Source organism: Anopheles maculipalpis, chromosome 3RL (genome assembly GCF_943734695.1).
Source record: "Anopheles maculipalpis chromosome 3RL, idAnoMacuDA_375_x, whole genome shotgun sequence".
Lineage (NCBI taxonomy): Eukaryota > Metazoa > Arthropoda > Insecta > Diptera > Culicidae > Anopheles > Anopheles maculipalpis.
In genome coordinates this window covers 60,924,790-60,941,301 of record NC_064872.1, presented here as the reverse complement: position 1 = coordinate 60,941,301, position 16,512 = coordinate 60,924,790, and the positions used below count along the sequence as shown (strand labels likewise).

The following is a 16,512-nucleotide window of genomic DNA, read 5'->3' as shown; positions in this document are numbered from 1 at the left end:
TACATCAAAAGCTATGTCTCCCGCTTCCGCACACTTCCGCCGGTACCTTAGCGCACGGAGCGCACCCAGCACACTAAAGTGCATCTCCGTGTCCGTAGCGTTCATCCATGAACGTGCAAGATTCTTCCGTTTGTGCTCCGCAAGACGGGTCCAAACTCTCGCCTCTCCCTCGGTTGCAAGCTTTGCCTCCGGATTCAACCGGTGTGCGCCCGATGTGCAGCACGGTGAATGCAACTGCAATCCACTTCCCACGTGCTGCACACGAGCCCGTACGGCGAATGGCAAGGCTTGCCGCGTGCAGTAGCGTCCAACGATGCCCAGAAACGGGCGCAGCGAAAGGAAAGTTCCCCTTGTGCCGGTCATGCGATGCGAACTTTGGGGTATGAACAAATTGTTTTCGATAGCCGGGAGTTTTGTGTGTAATAACAAAAATTATATAACAACAACGAAATCATTAAGAAGTCTAGACGGTTTGCATGTCTTTTTTGCTGCTGTTGTTTGCCTTTTCTTGCTTACTTTCCGCTTACTTTATCTCGCTTAGAGCTTTTGCTTTCTCGCTTGCTTCTCTCCGTTTGGCGCTCGAGCAAAAGTGCATTCGGGCGAGCTTGGTTGCTCAGTGCCGTCTAAAACGCTTTCTCAAAATCGTATATTCGGAATGAAGGGCAAGGTGGGCCAGGGAAAACAATGATGGATCGTTCTGCTGTGGGGTTTTAATTGCAAACCGGGATCCCTCGTACCTGTGTATTCCAGGCTTTGCGCTGCACTGAGCAAGAGACGTGCAGCAAAGTGCATCTTCGGATGACCTTCGCGTTGTGGTTGTAACCTCCACAACCTTGCTCTTTTATGTGGTTTTTCTTTTCCGCTTTTGTTTTTTGTCTCCTTCTTCTGATCAGTGGTACCGTAACGATGGTCAGATTCACCGTTTCCGGACGTTTGTGGACGCAGGCACGGGAAGACGAGAAATCTTGGCATGAATCGTAAGGCAAGACGGGCAAATGATCATCACGAAAGAGATGACAACGCTTGCGTTCTTAGTGTGTGGAGTAGTTGAAACGAAATTATCCTTCCTGACTGCATTGCAAATTCTGCCTTAAGAATGGAAAGACGAAATAGAGAGACTACATTGAAGAGGGACAGATATTTTGCAGCTGCAGGGCGCTTGGTAGCTTTGCGATTTTTATTTCTACTTCACTGTCCTGCACTTTGGTCCATCTTGGGCATGCCGGGCAGCATCCGAATTCAATTATCCTTCCAAATAAAACAAAAACGTATAACTCACCACAAAAAAACGTGAGCGATTACAATGTCCCCTTTTCGTGGCCTCATCCCGTCTGTCATCCCATCCACTGTGTTCCGTATGTCCTCAACCGAGGTCAACTACACCCACTCGCCAGCGGCGGTCAGGATGCAATAAAAAGTAATACAAATTTGCAACGAAATTGCACTCCGGTGTGTGAAACGAGGCATAATTTTCGTTGTGCCGGTTCTGCCTCGATTTGTTATAAAGCACAGTCTCTGGCTGGCTGGTTAAGATGGAGCCGATTAAGATAGCACGGATACGATAAGTTGTGTGGTCGCCATGCTTCCGTCCTTTTCCTTTTGCTCTTTTTCAAAATGTACCGTGATCCTACCCTGATCGGCTGGAAAGCTTAACCGGCAGCACCAACTTTCAACTTTCAGACCCTTAGGCCTGCCCTTTCTGGACTAGACGTCTTGACGCGCGTGCTTTGAATGGCACGGACCGTAATTGGTTTCCTTTCTGCTGAACAACGGCATCAACAATGAGCCCCTTCGCTCCAAATCAATCGGAGCGACATTGTGTGAGGAACTGCACACCCATTTGCAAATGCAACAATGAGCCAGCCAGCCAGAACAGATGGTTCAAACAGTACGCTGTAATGACATGAATCATTGTGCTAAGGCGTGATGAGCAAAGAGCGTTGTTTGATAGGAAAATTATAGATTACTCAAACCGTGGCTTAATACCGCTTTTATGTCCGAAGGAAATTATAAGACAAAGAGCTTTTCAATTCAATGTATGTTATCAGTGACTAATGCTCTATTCTTTCTATCGTATGACGGGATTTGTTGGTTACTCTATCTAATTGATTTATTAATATCTACGTATCATTTGCTATCTAGTAACATTCAATTATTAGATATTGAAGAATTTCGTTAAAATCTTAAGCCTTAACTATAGCCATTCGAGGCAACAAGCAGAAATGTGTCATAGTTTTTCAAATACTTAACGCTTAACATCAGTGCTTAATATTTCAATCCTCACTATCGATGTTGAGTTTCGATTTGACTTATATGTACATTTAATTAGATCATTTTAACAATTTTTCTAAAGTGCTAATGACCTAACGTGCAATTCTGTCGATTTTTCATACGACAGAATTGCGTGCGAAATCCATAGACTTACCTGCTATGGATAAAATGGAGTTAAAGAATGCAGAAATATGCTTTCGGATGAAAATCTTTAAAGCTATTCTCTAAAGTTTATTCAATCAAAGAATAGTAAGATGTACAACAAATTATAAATTGTTGTGATTAACTCGTTCAGACAACTTCTTGTACTTGCAACTTACTGTATTTTTGGTTTATACCATCTCATAACTTGTTGCTATTAGGTTACCTAATCTTTCTGGCAGAACAGTGGTGTGTTTTCTCGTCCTCATAGTACTTCATTCTTTTACTCAAAATCATCGAATTAGTTTCCCAAAATTTTAAAAGACTCAATGAGTGACATTCTCTGTTCTATCGTATTTTAGCTGCTGATATAATATTTGCATTAAAAAATGTGTTTTTTTTCAGATGCACAGCGAAATTAAACGGAAAAAGACACTGGAACCAATCAAATAGCATTGTTTTCTTTAGTAAATCTTTAATTTAAGAAAAAAAATCCAATCTTTGCCTCGTTATGTTGCGGCCTTTTGTCGGCACTTGAGCCATAAGTGTCAACGAATAATTTTCTATTAAAAGCTCGCCTATTTATTCACATTATCCCTGACATTGACCATGCAATTGTTTAGTTAGATTTTTCTCGTCAAATTAATGTACAAAATGGCGATTAGACGGTTCTATGGCACACTTAGGTTTTTTTTTATTTCGTAATGACGGCCATTCCGTATTTCTTGAAATCAAATCTTAAATCTAGCTTAACAATACATTAAACTTACATCCTATTTTGAAGGTGGACATTTACTTCTCACTCAATTTAAGTGCACCTTATCCCGGGGGAGCTTGGTTGAGCACACTAAGGTTGGCTTCTAGGGATTCCCCAGAATTATCATACTCTTCTTTTTTATAGCGCTTGCTTCGAGTAGATAATAACACCATTTCGCCATCTTTGAGGTATTTTTCAAAGCATGTATAAACCAACAGGAGGCTCCTTGTACTATAAAACACATTGTTCTGCGCCATTCCTGGAGAAAATAAAATGGAATGTGACATACTCATCATTCATTGTAAACTTCAGCTCTAGTTGAATATTCAACATATGGGCTTTAAGTGTTCCGATGGGCAGATCCATGTTCTATAACCTGTCCCAGAAAGGTCAGAATCTGATAGATAATTGCTCGATCGTAGCCGGACAGGAAATGTGACGCAATGACCGGCTTTTTCTGGGTCCAAAGCAGACGATACGAACAAACTTTTGCTCTCAAAAAAAAAGCTTTCAAATCGTAACAGTACTGACCGGTGGACCGATAACCAGGTGACAGAGGTGCATTAAAAATCGGAATATTTTTGTCGCTTTTTGCACCAATGCAAAGACAGAGCATAGACCTGATATGACAGAAAATTTAGTTTTTGGTAGCTTTCATCATCCTCACGTCAAATTTGATTTTTTTTCCTATACAATTCATTTCGTGTCGGTCCGATGTTATTTGCGTCACGCTTCACACTTTAGGACCGAGGCGCTAATTACATCCAGACCGTTCCCCCGTAGTGAGGTCTAACTTTACAACTACATGGCATAAACAAGTCTAGTAAGCCTATGGTACACCGGCGTGACCTATTATGTCGTTAAGCTATGAAGAATAAATGCATATTTATGACGAAAACCAGTCAATTTCTCAATACTAACCTTTCCGTAACTTTTTTGCAAAACGAAGGAATAAAATGCACCAAAGCACGCTACAGTTCAAGCCTGTTTTTCGCAACAGTTAATTTCTTTTTTTGATGTTTGATTGAAAACAGTGTATTCATCTTGTTCTCACGATGTGTCCCAGTCCTGGACCAACTGCCATTCCGCTTAAGGTCCCCTAGGCTTACTTCACCAATGATGGATACTCATTCTCCGTATTGATATTGTCTATCAATCAACGGTCATTTAAAACGTGAAGAATTGCAGCCACACTTATTTTTTACGATGCATGCTATCCTTCCACTATGATTAGAAATACAATAGATTCAGCGCAGATTCACTAAAATTACTCACTTTGTATGCAAACGGGTAAGACACCTATCAATTATGTCCTATTCTACTTTCTGTTTCTCAACAACTGTATTTCAAAGCACAGTAACAGGATTTCTTAATTCAATTGCAATTACAGTTGCAGCTACTATTCAAATCAAATGAAACTCTCAATGCTATCTTTTCAACATTAGGTAATGGAAGTCATTGGTTCCTAGCTGCTAGACATGAGAGGCCTATGCCAATAAAGGTCATGAAGCTTAATAAAAACAACGACGTATAATTGTCGGACATTGTAGCAAATCCTCGTGTTGCAGTTGATCCATCTAGTACCGTAAAATTATGTGCCCTTTAGGGAAAATATTTTTTTGATGTTGCTAGTTTAATTACTAGCTGCACACATACATTGTACAAACGTGAAGTCCTACAATTTCTGATCACCACAAAACTCGGTGTTGCAAGTGAGCGAAATCGCAATTACCTTAGACGTCTAACCTTCACCACAACACGAAAGGTTAGTCTATTAGATCTGCAAAACACAAACGCATTTCTAGCCTTTAATAGCCACGATTTAAATGAGACTTGTTCTCTGCCGTGCACAAACTTTGCTGTAAAACAACATCCTAATTCTGTTCCAGCGATGCAAACCGCTTGGATTTCTCGCGAATCCCTGTCCATGCGATGTCCTACTTCTCACTGCATCCGGATCTATTCCTGGCCTCACGAATCCGCTTCATCAGCGAAAGGCACCAACGATAATAACAGTAATTGCAGAATTGTATCCGTATATCGAGAGTAGCGTAGCATTTATTCATCGGCGCAACATCTTCTATGCCCTATGCACACGCAGATGCAACTATATTGCACTTTCCGGCACAGGATGCAATAACATCTTGACCGTCTTTAAATGAACTTTCCGATACAAATTGCGATTTTTCTGCTGTTTCCACTGCTGCAGATGTTTCTCATCTATAATCATACAGAGAGCCACCAGGAACGGTGGGCTCCATTTCAACACCTTCTGCTTCTGCGTTGATGATATTTCCAGGGCAACCGAACCTAATGTACAAACTCCCATGCGAACACTAGAGTACGGGATGAACCCTACCCCGTCGGAACCCGACCTATCCATAGATTTGCGTGACGCATGTTTCTTCTCCACACTTTTCCTTTTCGTGAACAAAATTGTGTATGAATTAATTGCACTTATTAGGAAACAAATTACCCCGACCTGCAGGCCGTAATAATAATGGTCGGGCTCATAAATCCACAATTAGCCCGGTGTATCCCTTGCGGCATGTCGGGTGGATGCATTGGCTTCGGCCGCTACTGCAAATTGTCTCTGTGCGCCGATGCACCGCGCAACCTGTTGCGGAATGGATTACGGCAGCCAATCCAGCGGCCGCGTGGAATGAAAATGACCGTGATGTGTCGCGGCAGGATTCCTGTGCCTTTCGCAGACCTGGTGAATTGCATGTGGCTGCTAATCGTCGTCTACGCTTCGCCTGTGCTAGAATCCGGTGTGGTTGTCCCTTGGGGGATCATCTTGCGATCAATCATTTGCTAATGTTTTTCTTCACGCTTTCCTTGTCGAAGGTTTCTAGCTTGATATTACTCCTGTCGCACAGGGTCGATTGCAGTCTTTTGCTTGCACGATTCAAACAATCCCGCGATGAAGGCTGATTCTGTTATGCGCTCTGCCTGCTGAAACATCGCTACCATCGCATGATTATATAGAGGCGACAGTTAGGCGCTATTAGACACCGGGCTATAATTTACACCTCATCAAAAACCCCTCGAGACAAAAATCTTGGCTAAGATCAGCGTTCTGAAGCTGTCGAAGGTGGGGGGATTCACCTTTTCCCGCTTAATAAACAAGTCTATGCGTGGCTAACGTCTTCGGCATTGCAATATACCGCGGAGGCTGAACCAACTTATCATTATTATCATTATTTTTATTGCAAATCGACTCATTATCATAAAGATGTGCATCAGGCTCCGTTCGATTGATGCCGATCGCTGACGCATCTGACGCTCTATTGCTTCCCATCTTGGGTTTTTTTTGTGTTGTTTCCGCTGTGTTCCTCGTTCCTCATAATACTCGCTAAAGAAGTGCATCACGATTGTTGTTTTGTTTCAACTCAGGACGTCATTGCGTCGACATAGGCGGTACGAGAGCATGATTTTTGGTTGATGAGCGATTGCATTTTTATGTTAATTTACCGGCAACAGCTACGTTCCCAGGCTGATACTATCAAAATGATACAGTGCGATATAGAAGCCTATGATTTGTTAGCATTGGGCTGGCATTATTGAGAAGAAAAATGCATTTAGTTATGAAAAGCGCATCGTGTGTGTAATAAATCTCTCCTAGCAATGCTCTTTTCCCTTTTTTATCCAATGAAAATCAATCTTTTCACCCATTAAATGTCAGAAATATTGACTAGTGAACACAATAGATTAAGACAATTGTTCTTTCGCACTGCTCGTTCATGCTGACCTTTCTTTGACTGTTATAGAAGTGCATCTTACCCTTTCCTGTACTGCTGTCTGTGAAAATCTTAAATGCAAACGATTTTCATCAATTTCATAACCTCAACACACTCGATCGAAAGTTCAGACAATAAATCAAATACAATTGTTTTGCCATTGTTGCCAACGTGTGCATTTGATCCAACCTTTTCCACCTTCCCTCTTTCCTTTGCTTCTCTCACTCTCTCTCTATCTCTCTCCCCTTCATCAACCACCAACTTCCGAGGACGACGACATTGTCCTCTTATCGGTGTATGGGTGTCCCGTGCTCGGAGAAGTACCGAGTTTAGTTACCCAGCCATTAAATCATCCGGAGGTCCCTTCAGGGTTCGGGTTTTGCAATTCGAATTCAAGACCGAAACCTCCTGAATAATGCATCAAAACCCCCAGCATTGGCCGGCAGCATCCGTATGCAGCAAATGCATCCGTCGCATCGTTTCGCTCCGAGACAAAACCATGGCCACAGTCAATGCATTTCATGTTGGGTAAATCTTACCCGCCCCAGTTGCGGGAAAGGGCAATCAAGGAACAGCCAGAGAGGTTCGTGTTGGACAGCGGTAAAAGAGCGATAGTTTGAGCTTTCCGGAACATAAAACCGTAAAGTTACTGCCATCCGGTCGGTCTCCGGTTTGCTGAAAAGGGGGAAAACAGTTGGGCGATGGGTCAAATTGCTCCATTACAATGCATTTTGCTTGATTTAAATGCAGCCCTTCCTTTGGCGACGAGAGTTGATTTCTACACCGTATCTGGTCTGGTTCGGTGCACAGGAATGAGGAGTTGGAATGTTTCAAACATGCTTCAAATCAATACGAGAACGATTATGTTTCAATTTATGTTATTCATCAACCACTTACGAGCACAAACAGTCCTGCAACAAAAGATGTACTTTAAGTCAAAGTTGTGGTTACGTTTGAAAGTAACCAACCAGTAATGATAACAAAACAGAAGCACATTTAGCGACAGATCTATCTATGTGTGCCACAGGAACCGGTCAATCTCAGTCAACAGTAGCACACTGCATGTGCAGATTTGCATAATTGATTTCACTCTCAGTTCACTCACCTAAAGCGCCGGTGAGCTGCACTTGTGTTTTCCACTCCTTCTGCACACCTTTTGCAAATTGATTTACAGCTGGGTAATTATTCACGCTTCATCCTGCTGCTGCTGTTGCTCTCGGCAAGGGCGAAGCGCCACCGGAAAGCTCTCATCTTCTGCAAACCGGGTCAGTTGCACCGGAAGACCAGTCCGAGTTGTGGAGGAAATTAGTTCGCTTCAAACACGAAACATTCATTTCAGCTGTAACTGCAAACGGTCGGTAGGATCGAGTAGTTGGTGCAACATATCCGGATGGGTGTATGAGTATTACGAGCAATAGTTTCTTTAGTTGTTTGGTAAGGAAATAAAGATTTATGTTCATTAATAATGCAGATGATAAGCTTATACTACCGCAGAGTTAACAGGAGAAAATGACAGTTAACGCCAATCAGGACTTTTTTCAACTAACAGCTGATTAGTTTGTACCGAATTTAGAATTCTAAAAATGTTTGCTAAGGCCATGCTTGTGAGTTTGCTGCTGTCCCACAGCATTCCTAAAGAAAACGTTTGTCTAGGATGTTCAATAATTAGCCAAGAACTATAGGACAACAATATCACCACGCAATAACTTAAGTTAATCACTAAATGTCAGAAAAGCGATTCGCGCGAAGATTTCTGGCATCAGGTTGGGTTCCATCACACCACTTGCTTTGAAAATTCTGGAAAGTCCACAAGCTGCCTACAGCTAATGTTCCTTGTTGCACAAGCAAAAATTTCAGGCTGTATCATTCTATTTTATCAGATCAAGGATGTTCCTGAGAATTGCAAGTAAAGGTTTCAAACAAAGGGGTTTTGTCCGATAATACGTCTTTTGAACGCCCAACAGCGTTTTGAAGACACACGTGTTTCATACTTCTGGCGTTAAATTCTAAACATAAAGCTCTAAAAATTCAAAGATGTGTGGCCCTAAAGCACTCCTGAAATGGCAGACCATAAGTCCTTTTAAGGCCTTGTATAGATCAGAAGACGAAAACGAGCAAAAATATGGACGGATTTGGAGCATAAATCATCTTGCCCTAGTGTGAAGGGTTCAGAGTCTATTATAGCACGAAAGTGTGACAGTCAATGCCATACGCAAATACCAAAGCCAGAAGCTACGGTTGCAAGGCGTTTTTTAATTTCTGGCATCATCACAAGAATTGTGGTCGATAACCATTACTTAACCCGAAAATGTTGACAACATTGCTTTGTGTTGATGTCTAACGTGTGGGATTTCTACACCATAGTTTCCAGTTTTTTTTTTCCTGCCATAACTTGTGCACAAAGCTAACGTTCCTCGCCTTGACTACACCTGTGAAAATCGACGCTTTGTACATCGTACCATCAATTACTAGTAAAAACTCGATCTTCTCATTATAGACATCGTACCTATCACACCACAGCCCGGCTCTAAATCAAACCATCATAAAAGAAATGATGAAATGACAACAATTTGTGTTAATGAACTTGTTATAAGAAATGATCTACTATCATCATTAAAACTTGCTCGCAACCGAGGGAAGAAGGCAAAAAAAAACATATCTCAATTCAACAAACTGCAAACGGCTCCAACATTGAGCTGCGGCATTCGGTGGCGGCTTTACCGTGACAATTTTTTTCCGCTTTACCGCGGTCGGAAAATTAGTGTCACTTTCAGTGCTGATAACTACCAGCGGTGCACCCGCGCGCGGCTGACGATCATCAACAGTGACAGCTTACGGAATAGCTTAGCATAACTTAGGCCTGTGCGCCGTCTATGTCGTTGCCGTTTGCCGCCCGGCCATCCCCAATCGTTTCGCTTGACACTGATTATCATTTCGCCCGCCGGTTGCCCAAGTTGTCCGGGCAGGCCCAGGATGCAATCGGGCTGTGAAACGGTGTCGATGGTGTGGCAATTAAAAGGAGTGATAATTAGTTGGGTGTGTGTGTGTATGTGGATGGCCTTTTTTTTTCTTCTCTTCTGCACACTTCACACATCACAGCATCGAGAACATGCTGCTGCCAGGGGGTTGCCCAGTAAACGCCTTCTATTGGGATTGGTTCCGAAAAAAAAAAATGGAAGCAGATAAAAAAAAACATGCCCAGTGTATTCAGCAGCCTGCAACGATCCGTGCGCGAATGATCGTTAACATAATTATGCTAATTAAGTTTGCACTTTGTAAAAACATGGAGCAGTATTTGCTATCGCTAGTGTAAAACATACATCGTCAATCGAGTGTATCAAACGTCTTGATGGAATGCATTTTTGATGTGATAACAACTAATCAGCCTGATACTGTAATTAGCGCGGCGATGGCGAATTAATTACGCTGGCGAGGTGACTTTACATGTTTTTCACTTTGCTACTGGTAAACTTAATTGATACCATTAGATTGCTAATAAATATATTTATATGTGTAGGAAAAAAAACTATATTAAAAAACGCAGGAGCAACACCACGTTCATCCTTCGAGCGTACTGCGAACAAAGAAGCAATTTTTTTTTTCGTGCAAACGTGCTTTGCGCCAGTTGCAGTTACCGTTCCGTGCAGCTTGATTGATCTGTTGCGAATCATGCGATTTGGTGACAGCGCGTAGCGCATATCACGCACTGTTCTTGCCCTGACACGAGACAGCTTTATTGACGGGTTGCATCGGCAGCGACGGCACGGTCCGTTTGCGTGTACCGGGTTCGTCGCCTGTCGCTGTTGAGATCGCCGGGTGTCGACGGCTCGCGGACGGTTTGTTCAGGTGTCGCTTGACTTTCCTCGGGCGCTGCCTTGCCCTGTACATTCACACGTCCATCACAAGCGTCTCGTGTCAGTGTCAGTGAGCAAATGAGCTGTTGCAAAAAACAAAAAAAACAGTCGCTTAACACAGAAAATAAATGTAATTTTAAAGACGGTACAGGGTTTTGGGTTGGAGGGTCATTGATAATCGTTAATTGAGAGCGTGTGTGAGTGCTGCTTACGTGAGTCATAAAAAAGGTTTATTTATTTTATGAATTAATTTTACTCTGTTCATTAAGTTTGTACCAGTAAACAGCAAATGGATGCACTTTAAATTTTGAAATGTTTTTACTTCACATCGCATCGCACCAAACCAACATCGTTCCAGGCAGTTTCTTGCTTCATGCTTTTCATTGTATTTTAACTTATTTTCCTGTTTACAAAAACTATGCTTCAATCTTCGCGATGGAATGAAATGTAAGAGCTTTTTCCATCAACAAGACACCCTATCAAGGAAAGTATTAAGAAAAACAGAGTACTGACCAGTACAAAAACCTCAAATCTATCCTTACATCGATCAGATTCTGCAAACCAATCAATAGTTTCCGTTGAAAGCGATCCGTATGAATTACAAAATTGTGCTCTAGCCAGCTGGAATGCCGGACACAGGGTAAGCATTGCAAAACAACAAAAAACTGCTTCTGTAACAGAAAAAGAAACATTCCATGGTCAGCAGATAGTTTCACTCATGCTCACCACTAGTGGCTAGTGATCTAGTTTTTTGCTTATTCCTTTTTTATAGTTTATGGGAAACTGTTAAGAAAAACCAGACTGCCTTTACCACACAGTGTTGAGCGCTGTAAAGCCGGAAGTATAAAGCGAGGCGTAAAATCATAAGCTTGTCCCAACGGGACAGAGAAGGATTTAATTTTATTTTTTTCAGGCTGGCTTTTTCTTGCGGGAGGAAAAAGCATGTCATTCGAAAGATGCTTACCGATCAAAGGAACGTACCATTCCCTGTGTCAAGTGGTCATCGTCGAGGTAGAATGTAATCAGATAAACAAAAAAACAGTTTTCTTTTCCCTTGTGCCTGTACGGAATGGAAAATTGCCCGCCACAAATCCATGTTCTTAGCTTTTAAAGTAGAGTTTAGTTTTTTTGTTAGCTGGCTCATCCCGCTGCAGGAATGGTACAACATCAAAGTTAAAAAAAATTATTCCAGCGGTTAGAATTCACAAAACATACTCAATACATACCATCTGTATCTCTTCCTTCTCTTAACTGAATGATAAATAAACACTCACGCGGATAAGGATAAGCAAATGACATATTTATTAGTCACATAAAGCTAGGAACATTTTTACAACTCCAGCTCTCCGGCACTCACGCGCAACATTGTATGCTGTGCGTTCGCGTGTTCAGCCAGCAACCGACAAGCGGAACAAGAAACGTTAAGCTCATTGCGCACAAGTTATTATCCTTCGGATGGACATCTGTCCCGTGGGGGGGGGGGGGGGGGGAGACACCACCATACCAATGGGGTCGGTCCGATCCGATGCAACTAACTGTCCGGTCGGCGAGTGAAGGCGACACACCTCGCAACACCGATGCTGCCTTCTTCCGATATTTATGAGCTCAATTTGACGCTCCACGCTCGTCAGCGGGCGGATTGCGAAATCATGCACATAATTCGCTGTCAAAAAGGCACTGGCAACATTGTTGCATTCATACGCCCGAGCACGGAATTGGTCAAATTCCCCAATGCAGCAGGGACTTGCCGAGCGGAGTAGGAAGCGGACGGATTGTAAATATGTTTCGATTTAACTTTTGGCAATGACAAAACGGGCTATGACAAACGGGGTACGCAGAACGTTTGCCAAGCATAGCGTCGTCCGGCGTCCGGCTGACGCTTGTAGTAAAACGGTGCCAAGAATGTTTTCTTGCTGCATGTTTCCTTTACATTGACCGATATTTGGGGAAGGGTTTTTTTCTCACGATGTAGCACAGTTTCAATGAACTACCATACTTTGTCATGAAGGATAGTGGAATAAGTTGTGATTTTAGTTGATGCAAGTATGCAAATTTTATGATTTAATGGAAGATTGATTATATTTAGAATACAATTTTCTGTAATTTAAAAATAAATATTGTTTTTTGACTTTACTTTATCTTTGCTATCAAGTAAAGCTAGTGTAGCCGTAACTGTTGAAGTCTATCCTGTTTACAGGAATTAGTATGTTCTATTCCATCCAACTAAAATTGGGAAAAATCAAGGAAGACAATCAAGACACTCAAAATCTCAAACACTAAAACATGAAATAAATTAGAATAAAGCAATGCGTTATTGAACGTAACAACGTATGGAAGCAATTTAAATTAACACGTTTCAGCTAACAGGGAGAAACTCAATCACAACCCATGGAAAAACATCTTTCATGTAAAGGATGATTACAAAAATTTAGAATTTTTGCACAATATTCAGCAATAAAATGAATAATTTACATCTTTCAATTGATGTGTTGCGCAGGTGTGAATTGGCCTTCATTAAGTCACGAGCTGCCTTGACGGATAACAGTAACTTGTACGTTTTCAAACGTTTTGGCAGTGATAAATTCATTATTTTCAATTCACAACATGGCACGAAAAATTATATTCATCGAAGCTGATTTTTTTTAAACATACTAAATACCTTGTAAAAGACCTTTGTCTGCGCTACAGAATAGCAAGTTTTCGAGCCACCAAAATCGATCGATAATCTGTGCAGGCAGCAATCTTGACACCACCAGATAGGACGATTGGAACGTCATTTTTTAACAATTTAAACCTTGTTTCAGTATTTTTTAATTTTTTAATTCTTTTTTTATTTATTCAACTTGTTTTTGTTTGCATCGCAATGCTAAAACTTTTTTTCGTAACGTTGTTTATCGTGCTTTTTGCATTTTATTAAGCGAATTAGCTTTGACTCTTTTTATACAAATTGAAACGATCCCCTAATATGAATTGGTGACCTAAACCTCTTTTTATTCAAATGTCAAACGCTCTAAGTTAAGTTCGGTAGAACTGATAATGGTTGCTCGACCGTGGAAGACACAAGCCGGCTAAATATACTCTAAAACTCAGCACATCCTTTTTAAAAACAATCAGAATGGAAGGGGCTGGCCGTATTGTTAGTCATAATCCTTAGACGCATAATAGGGAATGGCTAGCCATTCTCATTTTCAATTTAAATTTCCTTTTAAATATGCGAACCACAAATTAGAACCATCAACCACTACGATCATAAGAGGTATTTAAATTAATTTTTATACCCATTTTCCGTAGCCGATCCGATCGCGGTACCAGATCACGGCAGCTGTAGAATATTAATCTCTCCTCTGCAGAATAAAATACAGCCTGCTGCGTAACGGGCAGGCAATAAAATGTGATATAAAATATAATTTTGTCAAAAAACCCTCCCCCTCACAACACAACGTGGTGTGGTCGAAGAGGGTGCAAATTGTGCGTTCCGTTTGCTTGAGAGCGAGCACAGGAACACAACAAAACAAAAATCTACGCCTAAAAGAAGGAACAAAAAAACAAGCAAAAACACATACTCACCAAACGCCATTAAAACCATTTTAATGACCACACTCTACGTCTAAGGTAAAAATAAAATTCGGTCGTAAAAATATTGACAGCAATGGTAAAGTATAATAGCAAGTAGGCTTACGTTCCCCGCAACCGAAATGTCCGTTCTAAGTCAGCGGCTGTTATCCACCGAGCAGAGTGCATCCACTGCAGACGGATCGGTTTTACGCAGGGTGCCACTCAATGTTTGCACCTTTATCTCCTTTTTAGTTTGTTCCTCTTCAGCAAGAACCTCCCCCAACAACCGCGTCCCGGTACCGTGCCAGCGTTGACCGAATGGTCAAAAGGGCTCGAGTTTGCAATATTATGTCTACAATCTACAGTCCGAGCATAAATTAAATGATCGTGCCGTAAAATGTGTGCGCCAATGCGTTCCTCTATGCCCGTCGGCCTGCAGACCGGAATGCTTCAGCCGAGAAGGATGGAACGGTGGCAAAGGGGTGCGGCTTGAAGGGTAGTAGTAATGCGGGGTATCCTCCAATCGCAGGATGCGCCATAAACTTTCAACCACCAACCAAATTGCCTTTTAATTGGGATCTCTTCCCCGTATACTGCCACTGTCAGGTTTTTGGTTCTTGGATGCAATTTCTCGACTCGTTCCGGACGCTTCAAATTGCAACAACAGCAACAGACGGAAACAGACGGAAACCACAGCTGGAGGAGGATCAGAAAAATAAGAAAACACAAAATATTAAAAAATCAACAAAAAAAGCATTGCTAAAATGTCTCTTCTGTTGCTTCTCTCTATCCCCCTCTCTCTCTCTCTCTTTACAGAAGCCGCCACATGCGAGACGATCAAGTGCAAGGATCGGCAGCACTGTCTAACGGATCTGAAAACGCATAAACCGCGATGTGTCAGCTGCAGCTACAAATGTCCCCGCATGAAACGCCAACAGGTAAGTTGTCGCCTCTTCTGCCGTGCCCTTGTCCCGTCACTTCTACTTTCGTTTTTGGTTTTGGCATGCGCTTTTTCTGGCTCCGGTCTCGTACACTTTGGTCTGTGCCATGCGTTCCCGCATCGATGAAATGCAACCGTGATTGATGCATTCTGTCTGGAATCGACCAGTCGATTCGATTCGCGTCGAAGTTCCGTGTCTCTGTATCGTCCGGCGATAAAAAGGGGAGCTCGATAGCTGGATTGTTGGATTATAAGCGAAACACCATCATTCAGGTTCTTTTCTTTCCGAACCATTCCTTCGCCTTTCCGCCTCCATCCCCAACTATCCCTCACTCAGAACTCCTTGGTCGATTGTAAACAAAAATGCAAATTTCATCTCCACCGCGTCCCAGCGACACGTACAATTCCTGCCGCGTGTGGTGTAACAGTAGAACGAGAATCGTGGCTCGATTGCCTAATGCATTGGCCCCCTTGATCGACGGTCCCCGATCGTATCAATCGGCTGCCCAAAAACGGAACCATTATTCCCATCACCACCGGTGTGCGGTGCGGCTCTCGCATGAGGCTCGAATCGATTTGTCGATTGCTTTTCAATGAGCGTCCATTATGCTTTCAATCGAATTTGGTGAAACTCCCGGTTTCGCTCGTCTTTCGTTTCGTTTCGTCACACACACACATCGAAAAGGCGAAACATATAAAGTGCGCACAATCGAAGAGGCGCTTCAAAGCGTTAGCAAAGATCCTTGTCAATGCAATTGGGCGTGTTCATAATTCATGGCACCCTCGTCACCTTACCGAAAGCCTCGTTTTCCTTCCAGGATCCAGGCAGAAAAAAAAATGCTTTTCAGATTTGCATTCCACCTCCAAAGGGAAATGCGCGTTTCGGCGGCGCACGACGTTTCCATCACACAATCGAAGAGTATTTCCTTCCACATACTTCCACCGTTAACTTGCTGCCCTTTTTGGCACTCGGTACGCTGCAAGACAAAGTGAGCGAGTGCGGTGCATAACAAAAGAAAAAAATATCTTTCCCTGCAAAATGTGCGCAGATTTTAAGTTTTTCCACCCCCTTGAGTTCTCTATCCTCCAAAAGAAACGGGTTGCTGTAGCATGTCATTTATTTTACCGAACCCGTCGATTTACGAATAAAAGAAGAAAAAAATGGCGCTCGCCAAATTCACACACGCTCCCAAGCACAGTATTTATGGACCAAAATATGCGCCAAACCCTCCGATGTAGACACCTGCTGCGCTG

At 42.3% G+C, this 16,512-nt stretch overlaps 2 protein-coding genes across 2 annotated transcripts in view; one reads left to right on the top strand and one right to left on the bottom strand.

Annotated features, from left to right (window-relative positions):
• LOC126561303 (nuclear pore membrane glycoprotein 210) overlaps positions 1-16,512 on the bottom strand; it is a 359,207-nt gene that overhangs the window by 108,880 nt on the left and 233,815 nt on the right. The gene's annotated exons all lie outside the window — the stretch shown is intronic.
• LOC126561736 (uncharacterized) overlaps positions 1-16,512 on the top strand; it is a 69,185-nt gene that overhangs the window by 50,715 nt on the left and 1,958 nt on the right. Inside the window, exon 6 of the mRNA XM_050218044.1 lies at positions 15,135-15,256. Coding sequence (XP_050074001.1) covers positions 15,135-15,256 — 122 coding nt within the window. The remainder of the gene's footprint in view (positions 1-15,134; positions 15,257-16,512) is intronic.